Source organism: Callorhinchus milii, unplaced genomic scaffold (assembly GCF_018977255.1).
Source record: "Callorhinchus milii isolate IMCB2004 unplaced genomic scaffold, IMCB_Cmil_1.0 Scaffold3, whole genome shotgun sequence".
NCBI classification, from domain to species: Eukaryota; Metazoa; Chordata; class Chondrichthyes; order Chimaeriformes; family Callorhinchidae; genus Callorhinchus; species Callorhinchus milii.
Genome location: NW_024704744.1, coordinates 70,338,778 through 70,364,475, shown reverse-complemented (window position 1 = coordinate 70,364,475; position 25,698 = coordinate 70,338,778). Strand labels below are relative to the sequence as shown.

At 46.0% G+C, this 25,698-nt stretch overlaps 1 protein-coding gene across 1 annotated transcript in view; it reads right to left on the bottom strand.

Moving 5' to 3' along the window:
• Window positions 1-10,709: 10,709 nt before the first annotated feature.
• Window positions 10,710-25,698, bottom strand: part of LOC103179238 (pleckstrin homology domain-containing family G member 1) — a 144,106-nt gene continuing 129,117 nt past the window's right edge. The window contains exons 17-19 of the mRNA XM_042332694.1: window positions 23,350-23,466; window positions 19,725-21,459; window positions 10,710-14,136 (exon numbers count right to left, since the gene is read on the bottom strand). Of these exons, the coding sequence (XP_042188628.1) occupies window positions 13,016-14,136; window positions 19,725-21,459; window positions 23,350-23,466 (2,973 nt within the window). The 3' untranslated portion in view covers window positions 10,710-13,015. The remainder of the gene's footprint in view (window positions 14,137-19,724; window positions 21,460-23,349; window positions 23,467-25,698) is intronic.

The following is a 25,698-nucleotide window of genomic DNA, read 5'->3' as shown; positions in this document are numbered from 1 at the left end:
GTAAACCAGGGTGACATTTCTGCAAAGCTGCAAGTCCTGCTTTGGATTTCAAGACTATATCTCTGCAAGTAAAATAACAAAACGTTAAGTTACACAGACTGATTTCCACAACAAAAATAAACAACCACTTACTCCATATGACTCTCATGGGAAAACATAATAATAATCCTTGCATTTGATATAGGGCTTTTCACATCTTCTAGATGTCTCAAAGCGCTTCACAGAATATACTGTAAATTGACTGTATATTTGTGGGTGAAACACAGCAGCCAATTGTGCACAGCAGTTCATCAGTTGCCTCCTTCAAGGCATGTCTCAAGACCCTCCTCTTCGGCCACCCTTCTACCCTCCACGATCCCGACCCCAGCTCGGGTCCAAATCCCTGACTGTCCAGCGCATTGGGATGTCCTCCTGACTTGAAAGACGCTTTACAAATGTAATTTTGTATTGTACTGTTTCAAAATAAACTTTGAGACAGTGTAAACAAGAGGGGAATAAGTTTCAACATCAACAGTTCCCAGTTGTGATAACAGAACATTTACGATTAGCATTTGCTGAGATCATTTTTTTTCAAGAGAATTCATAGATACCCTCCACACTAATATTGCTGTACTTGACAGACATGCATTCAAAGTAAAGCAACCCTGAATGGAGGTAACTGTATTATAATCGATTAGCGCAGTTTATACTTTATCCTGAACCCAAAGTGTAATGTTGATAGTGGTCTCCAAAGTTCCAATTCACCGCTCTTACTTGGAGACACAAAGAACTTTCAAAGCAGTGTTTCCTCTGTGGCATGTGAAAAGATTACCCCTAATGTTAGCATTACATAAATAATCAGGAACATGCAGACCCAGCACTAGAATGCAAGAGCTTTCAGACACTAGCTACCAACTGTACATTTATATGGCGGTCCAAATCCATATGGATTGTGTGCTTAATCCTTGCATTTGATGCTGTGCCTTTCATGTCCGGAGATTGGCTCAAATAATAATAATAATCCTTGCATTTGATATAGCGCTTTTCACGTCGGGAGGACGTCCCAAAGCGCTTCACAGAACACATCGAAAAGTGAATTGACTATATATTTGTGGGTGAACGCGGCAGCCAATTGCGCACAGCAATGTCCCACAAACAGTCGTAGATTGAAAATGACAAATTTATTATTGTTTTTGGTTTTGGAGGGATTATTATTAGACGTGTGGAGTAAGGAAACTTGCCCAAGGTATCGCTCTGCCTGGAATTGAACTCAGGTCTCTCACTTGCAAAGCGAGTGCTCTAACCACTGAGCTACAGGACTCCACAGCTACAGGACTCAAAGCACTCCAAGGGATTTACTGTAAAGTGTAACAACTGTTTATTTTGTAGATGATTCAGCAACCGATTTGTCTACACAGTGCAACAGCAATATTGGAGGTTTAATTGCAGATCAATAATCTTAATACTCGTCATGTTGCTTAGACAGCACTACACATTTACAGATATTGTCCTCTCAGAAGAGGCAACAAGGTCATTATGCAATTAACAGCCTCAACTGATTGATAAAACAACAAGACCAGATTTTTGGAGGTTTTTGAGGGTTGAGAGTTAGCACTGCAAACTGGTAGTGGAAAACAAATTCTAGAGGACAAGGGCATTATGACCGAAGGCTCGGCTGAGCAAAGAGATTGAGAAGAGTGCAGTAGGTGAGATATTGGAAGAGCAGAATTTACTGCCTCACTCTTCAGGCTACCGAAACCCTTATCCATGCATTCGTCACATCAAGGCTCGAATACGGAAACTCCCTCCTCATCGGCCTTCCCAACTCTTCCCTTCACAGGTTGCAGATCATCCAAAACTCTGCAGCTCGTGTACTCTCACGCACCAGGCTCCGCGACCCCATCACTCCCACCCTCGCCCAACTCCACTGGCTCCCCATCCCTCAGAGGATCGAGTTCAAGTTCCTCGTCCTCACTTTCAAGGCCATCCTACCTCTCTGACCTGCTGATTCCCTACCAACCTGCCCACTCCCTCCGTTCAGCGGGCTCCGGTCTGCTCCATGTCTCCCACCCGACCCGCCCTACCATTGGTGGCCAGGCTTTCAGCCTCTCTGCCCCGCAGTCTGGAACTCCATCCCACAGTCCCTTCGCCTCGCTTCCTCCCATGCCTCCTTCAAGGCCGGTCTCAAGACCCTTCACTTCAATCATGACTTTGGTTGCCCTCCCACTTCTCTGCCTTCACTCACCCCTACACCACCCCTCCCCCATGCTCGGGTCCTGACACCTGACTGTTCAGCGCTTTGGGACATCCTCCCGACGTGAAAGGCGCTCTATAAATGTAATTTTGTTGTTGTTGTTTACAGGCTGGAGAAGACAGCAATCTTTCAGAAAACAAGGTACTGGGGCAGTTAGTAATGAAACCATGAAAATGCAGTGCCTTGAAGGTGCACCACATAGAAAAGGTGACTGAGGAGAATGGAGTGGTCAAAAGTGCTAAAAGCAGCAGAGAAATCAATGAGGATTTCAACTATCCAAGTCACAGCTTGACAGAGTGTCACCTTTGACTTTGTCAAGGGTCAACTTTGCAAGTGAATCATACAGAAAAGGAAGGTTGCAGTTTCAATGCCAGGTGTTTTTCCCTGAAAGAAGCACTTTTGAGAATTTCTCTCTACATGAAAAGTGGAGTGAAAGTGCAAATTGTTGAAATATAGTACCCAACATTTATCAGCCTTAATTTGCACACACTGCATCTGCCACTTTTCCAACTACTTTGCTGGTCGATCGGCATCTGAAGTTCTGAAGAATAATTTTCATAATTTAACATATCCCTCATTCATCTATGTTCTCAGTTGCCATTTCGCAAGATTCAATTAGATTGCCAGAATACTTAATTTATGAAAGAAACAGCTTAGTACTGTAATGGAAGACCGTAGAGTTAATATCCTGGAAGGACGAGAATAAATGGCGTAAATGCCTATTCACTGAACCTCTCGTGATTTTAAACACTTTTCAAGAGAGCCACTGATACAAAATTGAATCATTTATAGAATTATAGAAAGTTTACAACATTGGAGGAGGCCATTCAACCTATAAATAATAATGCTTGCATTTGATGTAGCACCTTATCACATCACCGAGACGTTTCAAAACACTTCACAGGATATACTGTAAAGTGTAGTGACAGCCAGTTTGCACACAGCAATGTCCAAATACAGCCATGGATCGATCCATGGGCAAGAGAATGTGAATGGAATAGATGTGGGGGGAGAGCAAAAAACTATTCCACCCATCTGTATCTCTCTGCCTCCGCCCTCGACTCCAAGACCACTGCTGTCCTGACGGAATGTCTGTCAGACATCTCGTCCTGGATGAGAGCTAACTTTCTTCAGTTGAACGTCAACATGACTGAGGCCCTCCTGATTAGCTCCCGTCAGCACCTCCTCACCTCAGGCGCTGACAGCATCACCAACCATGGTTGCACACTTCACCTTGCGAAGCCAGTCCGGAACCTTGGGGTCTTGTTTTAACCCTCAACTATCTTTTCTACCCCACATGCGTGCCATGTCCCGTCTCTGCCTTCCCCCACCTCCGCAACATTGCCCGGCTTCTCCACTGTCTCACACCGAAGGTTGCTGAAACCCTCATACACGCATTCATAACATCCAGGCTTGACTATGCAAACTCCTTGCTTGTCGGCCTCCCCAACTCTTCCCTCCATAGGCTGCAGATCATCCAGAACTCTGCAGCCCATGTCCTTTCCCGCACCAGGCTCCATGACCCTATCACCCCCATCCTCGCCCGACTCCACTGGCTTCTCATCACAGGGGATATAGTTCAAGATCCTGGTCCTCACCATCAAAGCCTTCCATGGCCTTGCTCCCCACTATCTCTGCGACCTCCTAAACCCCCGACAACCTGCCCGCTCCTTCCGCTCAGCAGGATCCGGCCTGCTTCATGTCCCCCACCTCACCCGCCCCACCATTGGCGGGCAGGCCTTCAGCCATTCTGCGCCTAACCTCTGGAACTCCATCCTGCAGTCCCTCCGCCTCGCCCCCTCCCTTGCCTCCTTCAAGACCCTCTTCTTCAACCGTGCCTTTCATCACCCTCCTTCTCCTCCCACCCTCCACCACTCCTCGATCCCGATCCCCAGCTCGGGTCTGAAGCACTGACTGTCCAGTGCCTTGGGACGTCCTCCTGACATGAAAGACACTATACAAATGTAATTTTGTTGTTGTTGAGTGAGTGACCAGTTTTTTTATTTGAGGGATTGTTGGGCAGGACACCCTTCATTTTCTAATAGTGCCAAGGGATCTTTAACATTCATCTGAACAGACAAATGGGACATTGGTTTAAAATTTAATCTGAAGGATGGTACCTCCAACAATGCAGCACACCTGCAGCACTCTGTATTGGAGTGTCAGCACAGACTAAATGGGTTATATCCTGACATGGGACTGTGAACCCACAACAATTGGACTCCGAAGCATTTTTTGCTCTCCCCCCACATCTGTTCCATTGACATTGTCTTGCCCATTCCCTTTAATATTTACTCATGGATCAAGGAGACTGTTCCACCCATCTGATACCCACTCTTCCATCCTCCTGTCGAGTAAGGCTCATGAATTTTGGACTCATGTTCTCTAACCCTTTGCCTCATGTCCAATTTAAACAATCCACTGACACAAACTTTATCATTCTATATACCTGGATCACGTCTACACCAGTCTCCTCAACAAAAACAACTCTGTTCTGACTCAGTCTGTGTAACCTGGGCTCTCAGTTCTACAGTCATTCCAATTTATTTTCCCTGAATGTTTTAAATTGCTAGCTTCGTTTCATTAGAACAAGCTTGGCAAGCTTGAATAACCAAGCTGAATAACCATTCTTGCTTTGAAAGAATCTCGTCACTTCCCAAAAGCAAAGTAATCTTTGGCAGGTCTGAGCAGGTCCCTGTGCGGATACTGAGCTCACACCAGCCAGAGCAGGTCCCTGTGCGGATACTGAGCTCACACCAGCCAGAGCAGGTCCCTGTGCGGATACTGAGCTCACACCAGCCAGAGCAGGTCCCTGTGCGGATACTGAGCTCACACCAGCCAGAGCAGGTCCCTGTGCGGATACTGAGCTCACACCAGCCAGAGCAGGTCCCTGTGCGGATACTGAGCTCACACCAGCCAGAGCAGGTCCCTGTGCGGATACTGAGCTCACACCAGCCAGAGCAGGTCCCTGTGCGGATACTGAGCTCACACCAGCCAGAGCAGGTCCCTGTGCGGATACTGAGCTCACACCAGCCAGAGCAGGTCCCTGTGCGGATACTGAGCTCACACCAGCCAGAGCAGGTCCCTGTGCGGATACTGAGCTCACACCAGCCAGAGCAGGTCCCTGTGCGGATACTGAGCTCACACCAGCCAGAGCAGGTCCCTGTGCGGATACTGAGCTCACACCAGCCAGAGCAGGTCCCTGTGCGGATACTGAGCTCACACCAGCCAGAGCAGGTCCCTGTGCGGATACTGAGCTCACACTGACTGATTGGCGGTGAAACATTGGCGGCAGCTCCTCTGCTCACAAGAGGCTTCTCTGACACTGCTGCTCACACTGCCCAGTCAGCGCCTGGTCTGGGTGATAGATGGTGTAGTGACTGTGTTGCATGTGGTCGGTGAACAGTGCGTGCGTTTGGCACAGGTGGGTGGTCAGTGTTTGAGGGGCGGGGGAGTGAGGGGGTAGTGAGGGGGGGACGGGGGGGGGGAGTGAGGGGGGAGGACGGGGGGGGGAGTGAGGGGGGGACGGGGGGAGTGAGGGGGAAGGGGGGAGTGAAGGGGGGACGGGGGGAGTGAGGGGGGGACGGGGGAGTGAGGGGGGGGGGCGGGGAGTGAGGGGGGGCGGGGGGAGTGAGGGGGGGGCGGGGGGAGTGAGGGGCAGTGAGTGGGGGGGAGTGAGGGGGTAGTGAGTGGGGGGAGTGAGGGGGTAGTGAGTGGGGGGGAGGGGGGGAGTGAGGGGGTAGTGAGTGGGGGGGACGGGGGTAGTGAGGGGGGGGTAGTGAGGGAGGGTAACGGGGGTGGGTAGTGAGGGAGGGGGACGGGGGGGTAGTGAGGGAGGGGGACGGGGGGGGTAGTGAGGGGGGGTAGTGAGGGAGGGGGACGGGGGAGTGAAGGAGGGGGGGGAGTGAAGGTGGGGGGGGTGCAGAATGGTGGGGGGGGGGGGGGGGAGTGAGGGGCTTTGCTGATGTTTTCAGCGCCACGTGATGTCCTCCCGACATGAAACATGTTGTTGTTGTTGTGGACATGAAAGGCGCTGCACACCTCTCACCGTGCTGTTGTTGTTGTTGTTTACCTGGCGGAGCTGAGGATCCCGCTGGTCCCGGGGCCCGGTCTCCCCGCCCGCGCCGCCGCCGCCTCCTCTCCAGCCGTGAAGCCCGGCACCCCCCCCCCGCCCGCACTGCGGCTCCCGGCGGCCACAGCCCCGCAGCCCGGCAACAGCCGCGGCACAGCCCGCACCAGCCCGGCCAGGGCCAGCGACACCATCACACACACAGGGGGGGGGGGGGAGAGGGAGGGAGGGAGAGAGAGAGAGAGGGAGAGAGAGAGGGAGTGTGAGAGAGACGGAGAGGGAGAGAGGGAGTGTGAGAGAGACGGAGAGGGAGAGAGTGAGTGTGAGAGAGACAGTTGGAGAGGGAGAGAGGGAGAGAGACAGTTAGAGAGAGAGTGAGTGTGAGAGAGACAGTTGGAGAGGGAGAGAGGGAGTGTGAGAGAGACAGAGAGAGAGGGAGAGAGTGATTGTGAGAGAGACAGTTGGAGAGGGAGGAGTGTGAGAGAGACAGTTGGAGAGGGAGAGAAGGAGTGTGAGAGACAATGTGAGAGAGACAGTTGGAGAGAGTGAGTGTGAGAGAGACAATTGGAGAGAGGGAGTGTGAGAGAGACAGTTGGAGAGAGGGGGAGAGGGTGAGTGTGAGGGGAGAGCGTGTGAGAGAGGAAACCGGCACCACGAGGAGAGGCGGGGCTGACGCTACCGGCGGCTTAAAGGGGCAATGCTCCCTCCCCTGTGTGTGTGTGTGTGTGAGAGTGACTGACTGGCCCCGCCCCCTGGTTGGGTGAAGGGCAGGTGCTGACACTGTCACCCACACCAGCCTCCCCCCCCCCCCCCCACCCACCCCCTCCCCTCACAGCACTAACTAACTGACCACCTCTCGGTTTGCGGGCTGGTCAGCGGAGATGTTCCGAGCTGCCCTCCCCGCTTAAACAGCTTATCCTTCACTCGCCGCAGCGTTAGATCTGGTGTGTGGGACCCACAGGGAGTGCATCATGAGGTGGGGCCCACAGCGAACAGCTGGCCTGTTGTTCTCAGCCTGGCATCTGCCGCACGTGACTGCACAGTCTGCTGCCTTTTTGCTTAAAAAAACGACTAAACTGCCCAGTGCTTGGGTTTGCCGCTTTTGTAGCATTATTTCTGTTCTATTTTTAAAGCGGTAATTGAAGAGCGCGGCGACAGTAACTTTAGTAACCGGCCTGACATCCTTTTTTTTTGAGGCAGTGACTTGACTTGACTTGGCTCGCTTACAGGAAGGAAGGAAGCTTGTACCTCACGTTCGGGCCCAAAACGTGTTTTTATATCGCCCGTAAATCACATCATTAATCAATTAGCGGATGGTATCTGCGGGGAGCGGCAGAACAAGGCATTACGTTATCAGTGAGTTTATGACATCCCCAGTTAACGATTCGCCCATAAAATACACAGTCACAATTCACTTTACAGCCTATTCTGCGAAGCGCTTTGAGACGTCTCAATGATGTGATAAGACGCTATATCAAATGCAAGGATTATTATTATAATTATTAAAATTAACAGTTTCCTAATATCCCGAGGGAAAACTCTGCCGAATTGCTTCTATCTGGAAGTTTTGAAGAAAACTAAACCAATTGTATGTTTATGTTCTAACCAACCCTTTCAGGGGAGTGAAGGGTTATATCACTTGGTCAGTGTTGCCACGGAGTATGGAATTCTGTGCCGACTGAGCTATTGAGGGGGGCAGGAACTTAAATCAACATTGACCACTTGCTTTCAATGTTTCCAGCATCAAGAGAACCACTGTGTTGCATCATTTATGTCTATCCCAATATACCCCACTCATACATAACAATCCTTTTTTTTTGAAGTTCAACAGTTAACTATTTTTATTGTGAATCTGCACCATTTCTTGGCCACTTTGTGGTGAGGGAAGGGCCTCTTAAGCTCTAGTATTTCCAGAGCTTGTTAAATTGGGTTCCAAATAACCTGCATTCACGTACATTAAATATTGTCTTTTATCATTCAGTCTTCCAGCAACTTAAATACTGGCGTCATCCTCGTTCTTTCCTGAACTCTCACATAATATTTACTGCTAGGTTAGACACTTGTATGTTCATGGATCTCTGTTGCCTGTGTGCAATTATTCACATTGGTTCAAGTCATAAATTCCAATGAATTGGAGAGGTCTGTAACCAGCTGTGCCTAACAGGGTATTCTGTGAATAAATTATAGACAGTGCATACCTTGCATCTGATTTTATTTGTATCTGAAATTTTCTATGAGGCATTTAAATCTTTTAAAAGACAAAAAATGTTAATTGGACCCACAAACCATGGTCCCAAGTATTCAGGAGTTCAATCAACCGCTTTTTCGCAGTATCCAGAGTCAGCAAGTAAAAGATATGTGTGTATTATACAATACCAAATTACATTTGCATAGCATCTTTCACTTCAGGAGAACATCCCAAGGCGCTGGACAGTCAGGGATTTGGATCTGAGCAGGGGTTTGGGATCATGGAGGGTGGAGGGCAGGGCGGGTAGGTCTAGGAAGGTGGCTGAATGCGCGGTCGAAGAGGAGGGTCTTGAGATCTGCTTTGAAGGAGGTGAAGGGACTGTGGGATGGAGTTTCATAGGGTGGGACCATCTAGCCTGTTTGACCACTTTGCAAGATCGTGCTGATCATCCCTGCCCCGTCTCCATATTCTTCGTTACCCCCGTCTATCAAGCATTTATCTATTTGCCTTTTAAATTCTTCAATTGACTCTGCCTCCACTGCCCAATGTGAATTCCACCCTCCCACCAACATTTGCATGAAAAAATGCTTCTTCATTTCACTTCCAAATGTTTTAGCCTCAAGTTTAAGGCCACCTCTATACACTATGGTATAGTGCCTTATCACGTCTTCTAGACGTCTCAAAGAGCTTTACAGAATATACCGTAAAGTGAATTGACTGTATACTTTGTGGGCGAAATGCGGCAGCCAATTGCGCACAGTAGTGTCCCACAAACAGATGTGGATTTAGTGACCAATTTTTTAAAATTTATTTGAAGGGATCATTAACCCCAGAAAAGTGATCCATCAATCGACTAACAACCGGGTTCCTGCTTGCTGCTAGGTAAACAGGGGTGTGGAGCAAGGAAACTTGCCTAAGGTTTCACCCTCCTGGATCCAGGTCCTCTCACTTGTGAGACGAGTGCTCTTACCGATATGCTTCAGGCCTTCACATACTGGATAACCACACCTCTTCTTATTCACATCAGGACTCAGAGGTGGAAGTGCAGTTAGGTTGTGTTATAACAAGGTATGCAATTTCACTCGAGTCAAGCGAGGTGGAAATGTTGCATACAGGCGAGAAAATGGATCGTAAGAGAAACAGACACACCACAGCACTGTTTCACATGCCCATGGGCCTGATATTGGTTTCTCTATTGCACCATACCGATTTCAACAGATGTTCTGCTGGTTGCTCAAGATATTTAAACCACTATTGTGAAATTAACACATTCAGACATTTACCATGGCTGTAATTATAGATTCTGCTTTTTGTTGTGAAACAAGTACATAATCATTTGAAAAATAAAGTGGAAAAAATATACAATAGACACACATATCAACAGTTAAGCTATTTATTCCAAATCTGTACAATGTACAGTTTGTATCTCCAGACAAAAACATTTTATTTTAAAAAATAGTTACAAGTGAAGAGTTTGAACTATTATTTCCATCATTTGGCATGCATTAGGCTCAGCTTTGGAGCAGATTAAAACTAATAAGCAAGCAATTTTAATAATTCTCTACAAGTACTGTATCACACAGTTTTACAAAAATAGCCATAAAAGTGCAAATTCTGTTCTGGGAAGAATATTCATGTCAATCTCTCATCCATAGGACAAGATGTAGAACGCCATCTCTCTCAGATAAATCCAGTTGCAGTTGATCAGCCTGACAACCACATCAGTTTTTTAAGCCAGACACATGCATCTCTGCTCAATTGTAAAGTACCATATGTCACAGCTGTAATAAAATTAATCCATGGTCCCTTATGCTATTATTGTGCTAGAGAAGTACAGTATTCTTATGCTGGCAATGGACTTTATACAGTATATTTCTTAAAGGAATGAAGTTATAAAAACAATAGCTCGTACATCCCAAACATTAATTATTCCTATATATACCAGATTTCCTTGACCACTACCCCACTTCAGTTAAAAAAAGATTCTCAGCAACATTATTCTACAACAAACTTTCAGTGGAGAAGCAAAATTACAATAAAATACTGACCTATAGTTACTTCAATAAAAATTATACCCAGTATTGAACAATTTCAAACTATTTTTATCTTTAGAGGTCCACTCCCATCTATTGTTTTTTATACTTATAAGCTCCCACTCAAGTTACCACACCCAGTGCATTTCATTTTTGCTTAAAACAGAACAAATACGTATTTTTTAAAAAAGATAGCTTACATTTGGTTGTCGAATTGTACAGATTACAAATGATAAATGATGCATTACGATAAAAACCAAATATTGGGAATCATATTGCACGATTATATGTTGCGTTATTGCTACCTGGACTAATCCACATGTACAGCTATTGCCTACATTTGAAAGAAAGCACAAGATTTTTTTTTCCTTTTGCACACACAGCCACACAGAACCGGTTCACGTTCCCCTATGTGAAGCAATATAAGCATATGCAAGCTGGCAAGTCTGATACATCTTTATAAATGTCCTTACAATCTGGGTTCAATGGTATTAACTAAAGCAACACATGCATGCTCAAGGGTAGAATAAATTGCAAAATTACTACTGACCTGAATGATACTTTTGTGTTCACAAATGCAACTGTGACTTGTAGATAACGTTCTAATACACTATGTAGCTCAATAAATGATAGTTAAATCTTGATAAATGAATGACTGTCTTATCCAAACAAATATTAAACAAATATTCAAGAAATTGATTTCTAATAAGTGCAGACAAATTTACTATTTAATTATTCAGTCTAAAAAGGCTGCAAATACATTTTATGTCCGTTTGTGTGTAGATGAAATTTGGATTTGAATTAACTGGTGTACTTAGCCTGATAAGTAATTAAATATGGAGCATTCGTGACAGGACCAACAATTCTACTGAACAGACGTGTATCCCAACAGCCTGGTATATTGGAATTCTACGGTGATACAAATTAATCCAGAATTAAATGTATTTGAATCTTGAGCAAGTAAGTAATTTGCCTTTCTCTGAGTACTGAAAGTGATCTGGATCATAGTTGGTGATTTTTATTACTGGGAATAATTAAGTGATTGGTAATGAGTATTTCCATTGATCCAGAAAGGTGTTGCTCATATAAAATGCGAGCAATGCCAGATTGACAAACCTTAGGCATTAAGATGGAATATAAACCCTGGGTAAGATTGAGTTCACAGCTGCAATCCTTTTCTCAGTGCCCTCCTAATTTTGGACTGTCTACGAGGAGGCAGGTGGTGATAAAGAGATTGGTCCCTTCCCTGACAAAGAGAGGGTAAGTGAGACAACCCAGACCACAAGTGGCAGAGTCCCTGAAACCAATCACTTTCTCGCCCTCAGTCTTGGAATTTGGAAACTTAGAGAAGAACTAAACATTTGAGGGTTGGGAGACAACGCAAAGGTTAATGGACTGCAAAGAACCATTATCTTCCCTTTATATTTCTTGAAGTAACCATGAATAATTATATTACGAGAATAAGTTGCAAGGCTGGAAAACCATTGGCACAAAAACACCAATCAATGGCTAACACTTGTCCGCTTTCTATGGTAGAGACAACACAGGTTATTTAATCATCAGGTAGCAGAGGTTTTTATTGGTATAGCTCATGACATGACTACTGTATCTAAAGCTCAGTATCCTTGTGGCAACTTGATAGCTTTGTGGGTTTGGTAGTTCGAAATAGGTACTTACAAAAATATAATTAATGGCACAAGTGACTTGGGCATTTGGTGGTTGCTATGTTTTGATGGAATAACTGCCAACAGTACCAGATAGCCGGCCATTGTGCCAACATGACACTGTATTGGTATCACAGCAGCTGAAGTTTTATTTGACAATTAACATTATGTCTCATAAACTAACAAGGTTGTCGTTTTCAGCTGATTACCAATGAAGCAGTTATGTTACTGCATAACTACACTGATAGGATTCCCACACTGCTGTGCCGTCCTCCTCACATCCCAACAGCTTGCATGTCATTCATTGGAACGAGAAATTTACAACTAAAACTGCACATATAATTCCACAAAACTGAACCAAGTAGTCTTGGGAGCTGTAAAGAATTCTTCCCAAATACTTAGCCTCACCAGTGAAAACAGTCGGATCTATTACAAATGAGGCAACTGGACCAGATTCCAACCTAGAGCAAACCTTTCAAGTCGGTGGGAACACATCAAAAGCAATTACATTGCAGCAATTATAATACAAGCTCTGCATTCCTGTAGGACAGTGCATCTGGTGGTTAGACTTAGGTTCTTGTCTTTTCCCTGTATCCGATACATGCTTCATTTTCCAGGTGAGCACACATCATTATTAATTCAACATACACAGTTTAAAATAAAGCTTTGCTAACTAAGATACCACAAGCAAGGTGGCGTAATAGAGCATTTTATAACCATTTAAGAGGTTTGCAGATCATATAGCAGTGATAAAATATTAATACATTAGGGTATCCCTTTTTCAGTCTCTCTGGAACAGATCAAGTGAACTACAGAAAATGGACCTTTTCAAGCAAAACTGCTGGAGCTCAGACACTGAAACTTTTCCCTTAGAGTCTGTACAATATTCTGTTGAGTGGGAGAGGGGACTCTCCATAAGTAATCGTCCAGTTTGTCCGGAGAAGTAAGTGCAGCCAAGGATTCTGATGTATTGATGTCACTGGTCACCGGAGTGCAGGGAGCGCTCAATGAATGCAAGTCACTTGTGCTGGAAAAAGCGATATGTTTGGGGGTGGATTTTGCATTACTTTGAGGTTCAAAGCTCATATCTGGAGTGTGAGGCCCATCATCCAGCTCATCGTAATCATCATCTGATTTGATTTCTACATAGTCTTCATCGTCCTCCCCCGTGTCATTAAAGTTTGCAAAGTAGTTCTGTGTTGCCGTCTGCGCATCTAGTGGTGGAATCCTATTTACAACCAGGACCTTCTGAGAATCCTGCAGGATTAATCCTGAATGACTGTCACCCAGAGCTTCTGTACAGAAATGCTGCTGTGCACCTGCATATGCCAAACTATCTACGCTCCGAGTGGCCATAGAGGTAGGTCTGTCAAATGAGGAGCTTTTGCTGGCACGAAGCAGGTTCCCTTCTGACTGACATGTATAGGTTATCGAATCAGATGAACGGCTGACCCCAATAGTGGACGACTGAGATCTGAGCTGTGGTTTTCCTGCTGATGTCCTTCGTCCCAAAGAGTTGTAATTCTGTTCTTGGCAAAGGTTTTCTTTATCTGGCGGGCTAATGATGGTGCTCCACCTTTGCGTCAGGACTTGTGGGTAGGCAGGTGAACAGGGAACTGGTGAATTCACAATTGTTGACAAGCCAGTTAACGCGAGTTTCCTCTGAAGTTGCGCATTCTTCTCTGGTGACACATATTTAGATTTAAGTTCCTGAACATTAGGCCAAGGTACAAAATCAGCCAGCTCTCCATTACTATACGTGGAATGAAGGAACCAATCATCCGTACTGAGAGACTGCCTCTCAGTATCACAGCCAGAGTACAGAGGGGATTCCAAATTCAGACCAAACATCTCCCCAGTGCAGTCATTGAGAGTGTTTTGAGATTTCAAGGCTGTTTCTCTGAATACGATTTGGTCGTACAACTGGGAATATTCAGCAATTCTAGCTCCTGATGAAAGAAAACACAATATTAAATCATTAGATAAGCAGAGAAAGAAACACCAATTTTAGAAACCGATAACTGGAGCAAAATGATTCAACTCGGGGCTGCTGAGAATTAATTTCTCTGAAAGCAATCTTCAGAAGCCCAAAACTCCATCTAGTCTGAGACTGTGAGACCATTTTGTCTAAAACTTTGATGCTGCCAGATTGTGGAATATTCTTAAAATCAGCCAGTTCATGGACATGATACTCCACATGGCAATAATTCACAGGCACTTTAGTGTTGGCAGAAGATGTGCCAAGTGGAGTCTAAGCTGAGTCGCTTCAATCTAAATTCAAACTTCAATCTGTAACACTCCTCATACGCTCCTCCTTTTAAATCAGAAAATCAGGATGTAGAGTCAGTATGGGTTGAGGTAGGAAACAACAAAGGGCAGAAAACACTGGTGGGAGTAGTTTACAGACCCCAAACAGCAGTTACAGTATTGAGCAGGGTATTAATCAGGAAATTAGAAGAGCATGTAGCAAGGGGAATACACTAATAGTAGGTGATTTCTATCTTCATATAGACTGGGAAAACCAAATTGGCAAAAGTAAATTAGAGGATGAGTTTACAGAATGCATTAGAGATAGTTTTCTAGAACAATATGCTGAGGAACCAACCAGGGAACAGGTTAACAATACCTAACCGCTGCCTTGGAGTCCTCTGAACTCCTCTCCCTCTGGCCTTCAACCCTCACTGACCCCTCTTCTGCTCTCACCCTCCTCCACAACACCCTCTCCTCCATACTTGACACTCTTGCCCCCATCACCTCCCGTACTGTCTCCTACTCTCGCTCCTCCCCCTGGTTCACCACCCACCTCTGCTCACTGAAGAGCCAGGTGCGGGCCGCTGAACGCACCTGGGTCAAATCTGGCCTATCGGTCCACCGACAAATCTGGCTGGACCTCCTCAAAATCTACCTCTAGCCTCGGCCAAATCGTCCTTCTACTCCAGGATAATCCTGGAGGCGAAGAACAACCCCAGGCTACTGTTCTCTACCGCATCCCAACTCCTCCGTCCCCCCCCGCCACCCCGCGCAGATCATCTCCTCCAACCTTCACTGCGAGGAGATGCTGGATATCCTTGAATCCAAAATCAAGGAAATTCGCTCCGCGGTCACTTCCCCTCCAACATCCACCCACACCCCACCCCTTCCCTCCCACACTCCGACTCCTACCCATCCTCCCCTACACACTTTCGTACCCGTTTCCCCACCCTTGTCACCAAACTCATCCTATCCCTGAAACCCACCACCTGCTCCCTTGACCCCATCCCCACTCCACTCCTTATCTCCACGAATGGTTTTTCCTCCGGCCGCCGCACTGTCTCGTGCGGTGTCCCTCAAGGCTCTGTCCTCGGTCCCCTCCTCTTCACCCTCTATATGCTCCCCCTTGGTGACAACATCCGCAGACATGGGGTTAACCTCCACATGTATGCGGATGACACCCAACTCTACCTTTCCTCCTCTACCCTCAACTCCACGACCACCGATGTCCTGACAGCCTGCCTGTCCGACATCGAGTCCTGGACGAGAGATAACTTTCTCCAGCTCAAAGTGCGCAAAACTGAGGCCCTCCTGATTGGCTCACGTCAGCGCCTCCGCACCTCAGGCACTGACAGCATCAGCATCCAAGGCTGCACTCTCCACCTCTCAAAGCCATCAGGAACCTCAGGGTTCTGTTCGACCCTGAGCTGTCCTTTCTCCCTCATATCCGCGCCACAACTGGCACCGCCTTCCATCACCTCCGGAACATCGCCAGACTACGGCACTACCTCACCCCTCACGCTGCTGAAACTCTGGTCCACGCCTTTATCACCTCAAGGCTGGACTATGGGAACTCTCTCCTCGCCGGCCTTCCCGCCACCTCCCTCCACAAGCTGCAGGTCATTCAGAACTCTGCAGCTCGTGTACTGTCCCGCACCAGGCTTCGGGACCACATCACTCCCACCCTCGCTCGCCTCCACAGGCTCCCCATCCCCCAGAGGATCGAATTCAAGATCCTCATCCTCACCTACAAGGCCATTCACGGCCTTGCTCCCTCCTACCTCTCTGACCTACTATCCCCCTACCTACCTGCCCGTACCCTCCGTTCCTCCGGCTCCGGTCTGCTCCACATCCCCCGCCCCAACCGCCCTACCATCGGTGGCCGGGCCTTCAGCCTCTCAGCCCCGAGGCTCTGGAACTCTATCCCCCAGTGCCTTCGCCGCCTCCTCCCTTTCCTCCTCCAAGGCCGGTCTCAAGACCTTTCTCTTTGACCGTGCCTTCAGCTCCCCTCTCGACTCTCTACCCCCTCCTCGCCCCTCCCTTCCCTCCCCTCACCCTGACCATTTCCCCCCTGCTCGGGTCCTGACCCAACTGTACAGCGCCTTGGGACGTCCTCCCGACGTGAAAGGCGCTCAATAAATGGAATCTTGTTGTTGTTGTTGTTATCCTAGATCTTGTTTTGTGTAATGAAATAGGGCTAATCAGCAATCTGGAAGTCAAGGCTCCTCTATGGCAGAGTGACCATAACATGATGGAATTTAACATTAGGTGATATTGTTGAATCCAAAGAAAGCGTCTTAAATCTAAATAAAGCCTACTTTGCAGGTATGAGAGAAGATTTGGCTAAAATAGATTGGGAAATTAGATTAAAGAATATGGCAAACATTTAAAGATATAATACATAATTCCCAGCGATCACATATTCCCTTGAAAAATAAAAATACCACCCGAAAAGTGGTTCAACCTTGGCTAACTAGAGAAGTTAGGGAAAATATAAAATTAAAAGAGGCGTATAATACTGCCAATAAGAGCAGTAAACCTGAGGATTGGGAGGGCTTTAGCGATTAGCAAAGGAAAACCAAGAAACTGATTAAGAGGGAGAAAATGGAATATGAGGGTAAACTAGCTTGGAACATAAAGACAGATTGTAAGAGTTTTTATAAGTACACAAAGAGGAAGGGACTATCAAAAGTGAGTGTGGGTCCATTGCAGGCAGATACAGGAGAAATTATAATGGGGAATAAGGAAATGGCAGAGTCATTAAACAAATATTTTGCTTCTGTCTTTACGTTAGAGGACACTGAAAACTCACCAAAAATAGAGGGGAACCTGGAGTTAGTGAGGGACTTAAAGAAATGAACATCAGTAAAGCAATAGTACTAGAGAAATTGATAGGATTAAAAACCAATAAATCCCCTGAACCTGATGGCCTGCATCTTAGGGTTTTAAAAGAGGTGGCTGCAGAGATAGTGGATGCTTTGTTTTTGATCTTGCAAAATTCCCTGGAATCTGGAATGGTTCCCGTTGATTGGAACCGATATTTACGAAGAGTGGGAGACAAAAAATGGGGAACTGTAGACCAGTTAGTCTGATAGTGGTGGTAGGGAAAAGTCTCGAGTTCTTAATTAGGAACGTCATCATGGGGTACTTAGAAAATCATAACATGATTAGGCAGAGTCAACATGGCTTTACAAACGGGAAATCATGTTTAACAAATCTTGCTGAGTTTTTTGAGGATGTAACTAGCAGGTTAGATGGAGGGAACCAGTAGACGTGGTGTATTTGAATTTCCAGAAGGGATTCGACAAGGTGCCACATAAAAGGCTGTTGCATACAATTAGAGCCCATGGAATTAAAGGTAATATATTAGCATGGATTGGAGAGTGGCTAACAGGAAGAAAACAGAGAGTAGGGATAAAAGGGTCCTTCTTAGCTTGGCAGGATGTGACTAGTGGAGTGCCAAAGGGAAATAAACAGACTAGGTGAGTGGGAAAGAATGTGGCAGATGGAGTATCACGTGGGGAAATGTGAAGTTATTCACCTAGATAGTAAAAATAGAAAAGCAGATTATTTTCTAGAGGGGGAGAGACTAGGTAGTGTTAGTGTTCAAAGGAATTTGGGTGTCCTTGTACACCAGTCACAAAAAGTTAGTATGCAGGTACAGCAAGCAACTTGGAAGGCTAATGCCACCTTGGCTTTTGTTGCAAAAGGTTAGAGTACAAGAATAGGGAAGACTTGCTGCAGTTGTATGAGGCCTTGGTGAGATCGCACCTAGATTATTGTGTGCAGTTTTGGTCTCCTTATTTAAGAAAGGACATATTCGCTTTGGAGGGGGTGCAGTGTAGATTCACTAGATTGGTTCCTGGGATAAGGGGGTTGACCTATGAGGGTAGGTTGAGTAAAGTAGGCCTATATTTTCGAGAATATAGAAGAATTAGAGGGATCTTATAGAAACCTATAAGATTCTTACGGGTCTTGGCAGGGTAGATGCCGTGAGACTGTTTCCCCTGGTTGGAGAATCTAAAACTAGGGGTCATAGTCTCAAGATTAAGGGTCAGCCTTTTCAAACTGAGTTGAGGAAACATTTCTTCACTCAGAGGGTAGTGAATTTGTGGAATTCTCTACCCCAGAAGGCTGTGGATGCTCAGTCTTTGAACATATGATTGAGGTTGATAGATTTCTAAAGGATAGAGGGATTAAGGGATATGGGGATAGGGCGGAGTTAGGTTAGAAGATCAGCCATGATCTTATTAAATGGCGGGGCAGTCTCGAGGGGCCGAATGGCCTCTCCTGCTCCTACATCTTATGGTCTAATTAGAACCATAGAAATGTATAGCACAGAAGCCAACCATTCAACCTATCGTGTCCGTGTGGCTGTTTGAAAGAACAATCCATATAGCTTTAATAAAAACACACCAAGATCTCATTCACTGACATTCAAACACTGGGATCAGTGTGTTGGAGGTTGAATGTGTAACCCAGTGTTGCATAGCGTTAGCACATGCAAATAATTTGCAAATGAGACGTTACAAATTTCAAAATATAAACCACATGCTAGACAGACACCACTGTCTGATTTTACACATGGACAACATAGTATTCACTCACCAATCTAGAATGCATGGCAATATTGCCCAGATGGTATAAACAGTTTTACTAACATTGTTTTGCAAGTCTAGACCCCCAAGTCACAAACTAGTTTCATTGTAAGTTTGATTGGCATTGTGTGTGGTACTGAACAATTGGGAAATTGTAGCAACACAATAGTTGGTGGACATCAATCCAGGAATATTTTCTGGCTTTAAGATACTTTATGAAATATTTAAAAAAATAAAGTCTCTGAAGTCTAAAGAACTTTCAAGCCCTTTATCCTACAATTCCATCATAAGGTGTTTGCCTCAGTTGGTAGTTTGCCTCAGTTTGCCTCAAGGAGCGCTGTAGTGTCAGGTGAGGGTGTGGGGTGTGGGTGGGGGAGAGCAATCCTTTTTAGACGAGTTGTTAAATTGAGGACCTATCTTGTCTGTTCAGGTGGATGTTATGGATTCCTCAACACTACTTGAAAAGCGAAGGGAGTTTCTCCTGGTGTCCTAATCAACAATCCTTGAGATTAATTAGCCTTTTTTTGTGTAATTTGCCTTGTAGAAAATGACTGTGTCCAAAAAACGGTCACTAAGTAATAGTAACTACTGTGAAGCACTTTGAGATGTTTTATAGAAAGCACTATAAAAATGCCTTCTCTCTCATACACACACATTATAGATCATGTATCCTGAAAACCTCCACCTACCAATAGCAGGACCTCCTTGTTTCTTCTCCTCCAGAATGGCCGCCAGGTCTTTGTATTTCTGTTTCTGGTGATCAGATGGCGACTGCTCTCCAGGGTTCCTCTTTAACAGCTGATTGGCCCTTTTAATTTTCTGGCTGTACTGCCTGGCCATGTAGTAGACTCTCCGTTTCGTTCGATCCACAATATCTAGTCCATGGTCAAGGCTCTCACTACTTGTGAATGATATGTGGCTACTTGCTCCACTCAGGGGGCTTTCAGTAACGATCCCATCAGCCACGAAGGAACTGCTGCTGGCATTCAATGCAGAATGGTCCCTCCTAAGATCACCTTCCTCAGACTTGAAACCAGTGCCACTGAGTCTGGTCAGTTTGTTCTTCACGGCTTTGGTAATACTAGGGTTGTCAGTGATGGGAGTGGTGGGCTGTAAATCTTGCAATTCTGTGCTATTCTGAGAATTCTCCTGAGGGCAATCTGGCTGGTTTAAGTCATCTTTGCTCACCGGAAATGCAGCAGGCAGACGATCCTTCTTAGTCTCTTCACTCTTCTTAATGTAGTTCTCTAAGTCATTCCAGATCTCATCGACTTCCTCGGACAGTTTATCTGGGACCGATTCGTGCGACAGGGAATTGGAATTGGAGGAGCTGTCAACCCAGCCCAGGTAGCCTTTCCCCAAGAGGCATGGAGCATCGTCTCCACTGAACTGAAGGCTCTCCTCAGAAACAAACCTCCCCATGTTATCATAGCACCCAATGTCAATATCCGGGCCCAGAAAGCTGTCTTTTTCAGTGCATTCTTTGAAATCAGTTTTTACGTTCTTGTGATTTTTTTCACACAGACCAATGGTCTGAGTGAAACACTTTGTTGTGTCTACCTCCTTTTGTGGACAGGCAGTGGATTTATTTGCTGCTGCTCTTCTTCGGATTTCAGTGAAACGTGTGGTGGTTAGTTTCTTGTCTTTGAAAGGGGCTTTGGACTTATTTTGGTCACATGGTCTATCTTTGTCACCCTCCCGATCGGTCACCTTGATGCCTCCGTGACGAATAGGGGCAGCATTCTCCCTCATGCCGGTCAATTTCAGGTCTTCACTGAGCTGGACGTTTTCGTAGATACTTTTGACGGGACCGGTTTTTAAGCTGTCCGTTATATCAAGGTTTGATTCGCAGCTACTTGCAGCTGGACTCTGCAGGTCTATGAAGGTTTCCATGGCACAAGCTACGGGTTGTGCAGCACAGATTTTAGGAGATGAGTTGCAAAGGCTGGCGTTTCTCGACAGCTTTGGACAACCCTGTTTATCATTACTACTCGTTGTGCTCCTGAAAGTGGAATGATTCTCCTTAACACTGTTGGCTCTTCTCACAATTCTGCGGCTGATGGCCGGAATGGGATTTTCCTGAGTGATTTCAGTGTGCCAGCTACAGGGCCTGCTTGACTCAGTGCAGGCCTGCGACACTTGTGTGGAGTTCAGGGTGGGTGTAGAGATGGCAGGCATGAACATCTGGTAGTCATCGTCCTCTGGATTCCTGCGACTCAAAGGTTGGCCAGGGAACAAGATCTCTCTGATCGGAGCATCAGACCACAGTTCTCTTACAGCACAAGCGCCTCTAGGATCCGCCATCTGAACGCTGCCCGAGATCCCTTTTGTTTTGATCCACTCTGAAGCCAGAGCACCAGTAGCGGCACTGCCTGCGGATGTTGTGAACTGGCACGGTTCCTTTGCTGACGGTGTTGAAGCACTCTGAAAAAAAATGGAAAAATAAATAAAGATGTTTGTTGAAATTCTACATCAGAATAGACGTCACGAGATACGATCAGTATTTCCCCACGAGGATCTGTACATTTTCAAATCAAAGGGAAAAATATACTTGGAAAGAACGAACTTTTGCATCTTTCCATTAAACTCCACAATATGAACCTTAGATAACTACCAGTCAAACTCAAATAATATAATAATCCTTGCATTTAAAATAGCGCTTTACCTTGTTGAACCAACTCAAAGAGCTTCAGAGTTATCAGTAATGTGCAGTGACTATATTTTGTAGGCAAATGTCCATTTAAGCACAACAGCTGAACTGGCACCGAGGTGACATGCCTGACAATGGAATGTCGGAATTGAGCCATCCCTCCGTGATGGACTTGTTCCTCCGGTTCCTGAGCCAGGCGGGTCTGCAGTATTCTAGGGCACTGCTGATGACAGCACAGCCAGCCACACCTGTAAGGCCAGACCAGTCACGGGGGTAGGGAATCAACCCACTCAGCTCCTGCTAACCGTAGCCAAAGCCCTAACAGGTAGGATGGTCCTACTCTGGGAAAGCTTGCCAGAGAGCGATATTAATGGCAAATTATGTGGTTTTAGCTGGTTAGACTCCAGCAGCACCTCAAGACACAACCTGGGGTCCTCAAGCCTTGGCTGTGTCACCTGTGTAAATAATTTCCTGAATTAGGTAAGCAGGGAGAAAGTGCATATTCCATTCCAACAATCTCTCTCTGGGATTTCCATGTGTGGTGGGATGCATGGAATTCTCAGTTTGGTATGGATACTCCTAAGAATGGTGATGGGTTTCCGCATGTGTCAGACATACAGCTGAACCAATAAAAGCACAAAAAAAAAGCACAACATTGTTTCACAAACAACCACGAAGCAAATTTGCGCAAATGGGCATTTATCTGGGGAATTGTTGGCCAGGACACCAGGACTTCCTTTTCTTTTCAAATAGTACCATGTGATGTCCTGTAATTTTGCTGCTGCTGTTGTTGTTCTATAACATCAAACAGAACCTCAGTTTAATGTTTTATCTCCCAAGTACCGCAATGCAGCATGAGCCAAAACAGGGGGTTTAAAAGTCCTGACATAAGCGTTAAATCATGTAATTTGCGTAACTATACTACCACACTTTACAGCATCCTTCAGGATAAAACATTAAAAGTCTGTGCAACGGTTTATAATTTAAAAAAAAGGTTTCCAGTGTACACTATAGGCCAACATCAAGTAAAATAATCAGTATATACAACAATAACTTGCATTTGTAAAGAGCCCTTGTTGTAGCGCGTCTGGTAGCTTCTCAGTGGGCTTAACAGCAGTGTGGTATGATACCGAGTTAGGAGGGTAGGTGTCTAAAGGCAAGGTCAAAGAGGAAAATCTTCAGGTGTGAGTATATAATAGACTAACACCAAGTAAAATCATCAGTAGTCCACTGCTTGTTGGCTCCATGTGGCAGAATTGATCAATTTCAAGATTCCAACACTCACTTAAAAATCACTTTATGCCCTAGCACCTCCTTATCTCTCTTAAGCTGCTAACACCTCATTCCTCTACCTGCCTCTTTGCTCCACCAGTTCAGGCCTTCTGCACGTCCTTTAACTCCTCTGCTCCACCATCAACAGTTATGCCTTTAGACATGAAGCCCCAAACTTAAACATCTTGCTGCCTCAATCCCTCTGCCTTGCCCCCTCTTTCTCCATGTTCAAATTGCACCTGAAGACTTTCCTCTTTGACCATGCCTTCAGTCACCTCTCCTGCCTACCAGCTCAGTGTCAAACAACACCAATGTTCAGTGCTCCAAAATGCTACATCGTGTCAAAGGCACTATATAAATGCAAGTTGTTGTCGTTGCAGGCGAACTCTAACCTGTAAAGAAGATGTGCTGAAATTGAAGCTCCGCCGTTTATCAAAGTCTTCCCAGTCCTGGCTGTTTTGCCTCTTACGACTTCCCTTCATTTGCTGCTGCGAGTCAGGCCGCCCCCTCTGTGAAGGGGAAGACTGATTACTAACATAACTTACAAACTACAATTCGCTGGGCACCAAGGAACCTACTGGTGTTTGACGTCACATCGAAACAAAACACTTTCTTTGCAGGGCAAAGTGAAGTTAGTAAAAAAAAAGGCTTTTCATTTGAACATTTGCTAAGATTTTGTTCTCCATAAGATCTAAACAACAAATACCTTCTCGAAAATCAGGCATTCAGCATGTGTCAGGCACTTTCAGGGTAAACCACTCATGTCAACAGCAGATTTGAGCTGATGTAGAGAGATTTTCAACCACCAGGTGCCACTTGTGCACCACACACTTGGTAATACAGAGGGATGCTTTTAGAGTCCTTTTGGTGCAATACAGATAGAACAATGCTTTGCACATCATTATTGTGACTCAAGTGCCATCACTTAAGGTATAGGATATAGTACTCTGCCAGAATTTGTTTATCGGGTAGGAGGTGGGGGTGTGTGTGGGGTGGGGGAACGGGGGAGAAATTTCACTGGGATTTAGACTAACATTTCAAAACTTGGAAATGTCTTCAAAGCACTCAAAATAATTTTTTTGCAGGTTCTTTGAAAACCGTGCTCTGCTGGCAACCACCATCATCAGCCCTTCAAGACCACTTGAAGAGATAGTGGTGAGGTTCTCTCTTCCATGGACGTACAAAAATGCTCATATTATTTCCCCCCACCACGCCTCTGATTGACGCTCCCTAAATACTGGTAGAAGTACTGAAGCTAGGGATCAAAGGCCCCCGAGAATGAACACTCAGGATTGTTAAGTGGGTTACAGCTACATTAATAAACACCCCTTCGCGTGTCAACACCAACACGCCAGTCTATCTCAGTCACGCACTTGGCCAGCAAGGTGTGTGTATGCATGTCGGAGCATGTTCAGCTGCTTGGGTGTTTTCTCCTCTATCCTCAAATGCTCCCGCAGTGTAATAAAGTGAATTTCACTGCACCTCAGACTGCCACATTACTGCACTCAATCAGACATAACATAGAGAGATTGTAGGTTTCTGGGTGATAAAATTTATATGTAAATATCTGATCACTGGACATTTGTGAGACTATTTTACGTTTGCCACCGAAACTCATCAGATAAGGGTACTCGAGACGTTTTTCACACATCATCTTGGAAGTATCATCTTGTGATTATTTGTTCTTCGTTCAGGTTGAGTGGAATTTATGTCAGTGCAAATTGCACATCGTCTGTTCTAAGGATAGACCCATTGGGCTAATGGTCCTTTATTTGTTGCACGTTTTGAACCCTGAATCCCAGAAATAGTTTCTACTGTCAATAATGGGAAGCCTTGTGGTACATAGCCTCCAGCTCAAAAATTCCAGGTTTTACTACATTGAGACGCTCCCCCAACATGAACAACAAGATTACATTTCTATAGCGTCTTTCACGTTGGGAGGACGTCCCAAGGAGCTGGATAGAGTACAGCATTTCAGACCCGAGCTGGGGTTGGGGGGGTAAGGGGGCTGGCCAATGGCATGGTCGAAGAGGAGGGTCTTGAGGCGGGACTTGAAGGAGGCTAAGGAGGGGGCGAGGCGGAGTGATTGGGGAATGGAATTCCAGAGGTCGGGGGCAGAGTGGCTGAAGGCTCTCCCGCCAATGGTGGGGCGGGTGGGTCAGGAGACGTGGAGCAGGCCAGAGCCGGCTGAGCGGAGGGAGCGGGCGGGTTGGTAGGGGGTTAGGAGATCGCAGAGGTAGGGTGGGGCGAGGCCATTGAGGGCTTTGGATGTGAGGACCAGGATCTTGAACTGGATTCTCTGGATAGGGAGCCAGTGGAGTCGGGCAAGAGTGGGGGAGATGGGGTCACGAAGTTCGGTGCAGGAGAGGACACGGGCTGCAGAGTTCTGGATTATCTGCAGTCTGTGGAAGGAGGAGTTGGGAAGGCCGACAAGTAGGGCATTTGCATAGTCGAGCCTGGAGGTGATGAAGGCATGGACAAGAGTTTCAGTGGCCTGAGGGGTGAGGTAGTGGCGGAGTCGGGCGATGTTATGGAGGTGAGGAAAGGCAGAGCGGGTCATGGCTTGAATGTGGGGAAGAAAAGACAGTTGAGGGTCGAACAAGACACCCAGGTTCCCGACTGGCTCGGTGAGTTGTAGTGTGCAACCATGGAGGTTGATGCTGCCAGAGCCTGAGGTGCTGAGGCGCTGGTGTGAGCCAATCAGGAGGGCCTCAGTCTTGTTCACATTCAACTGTAGAAAA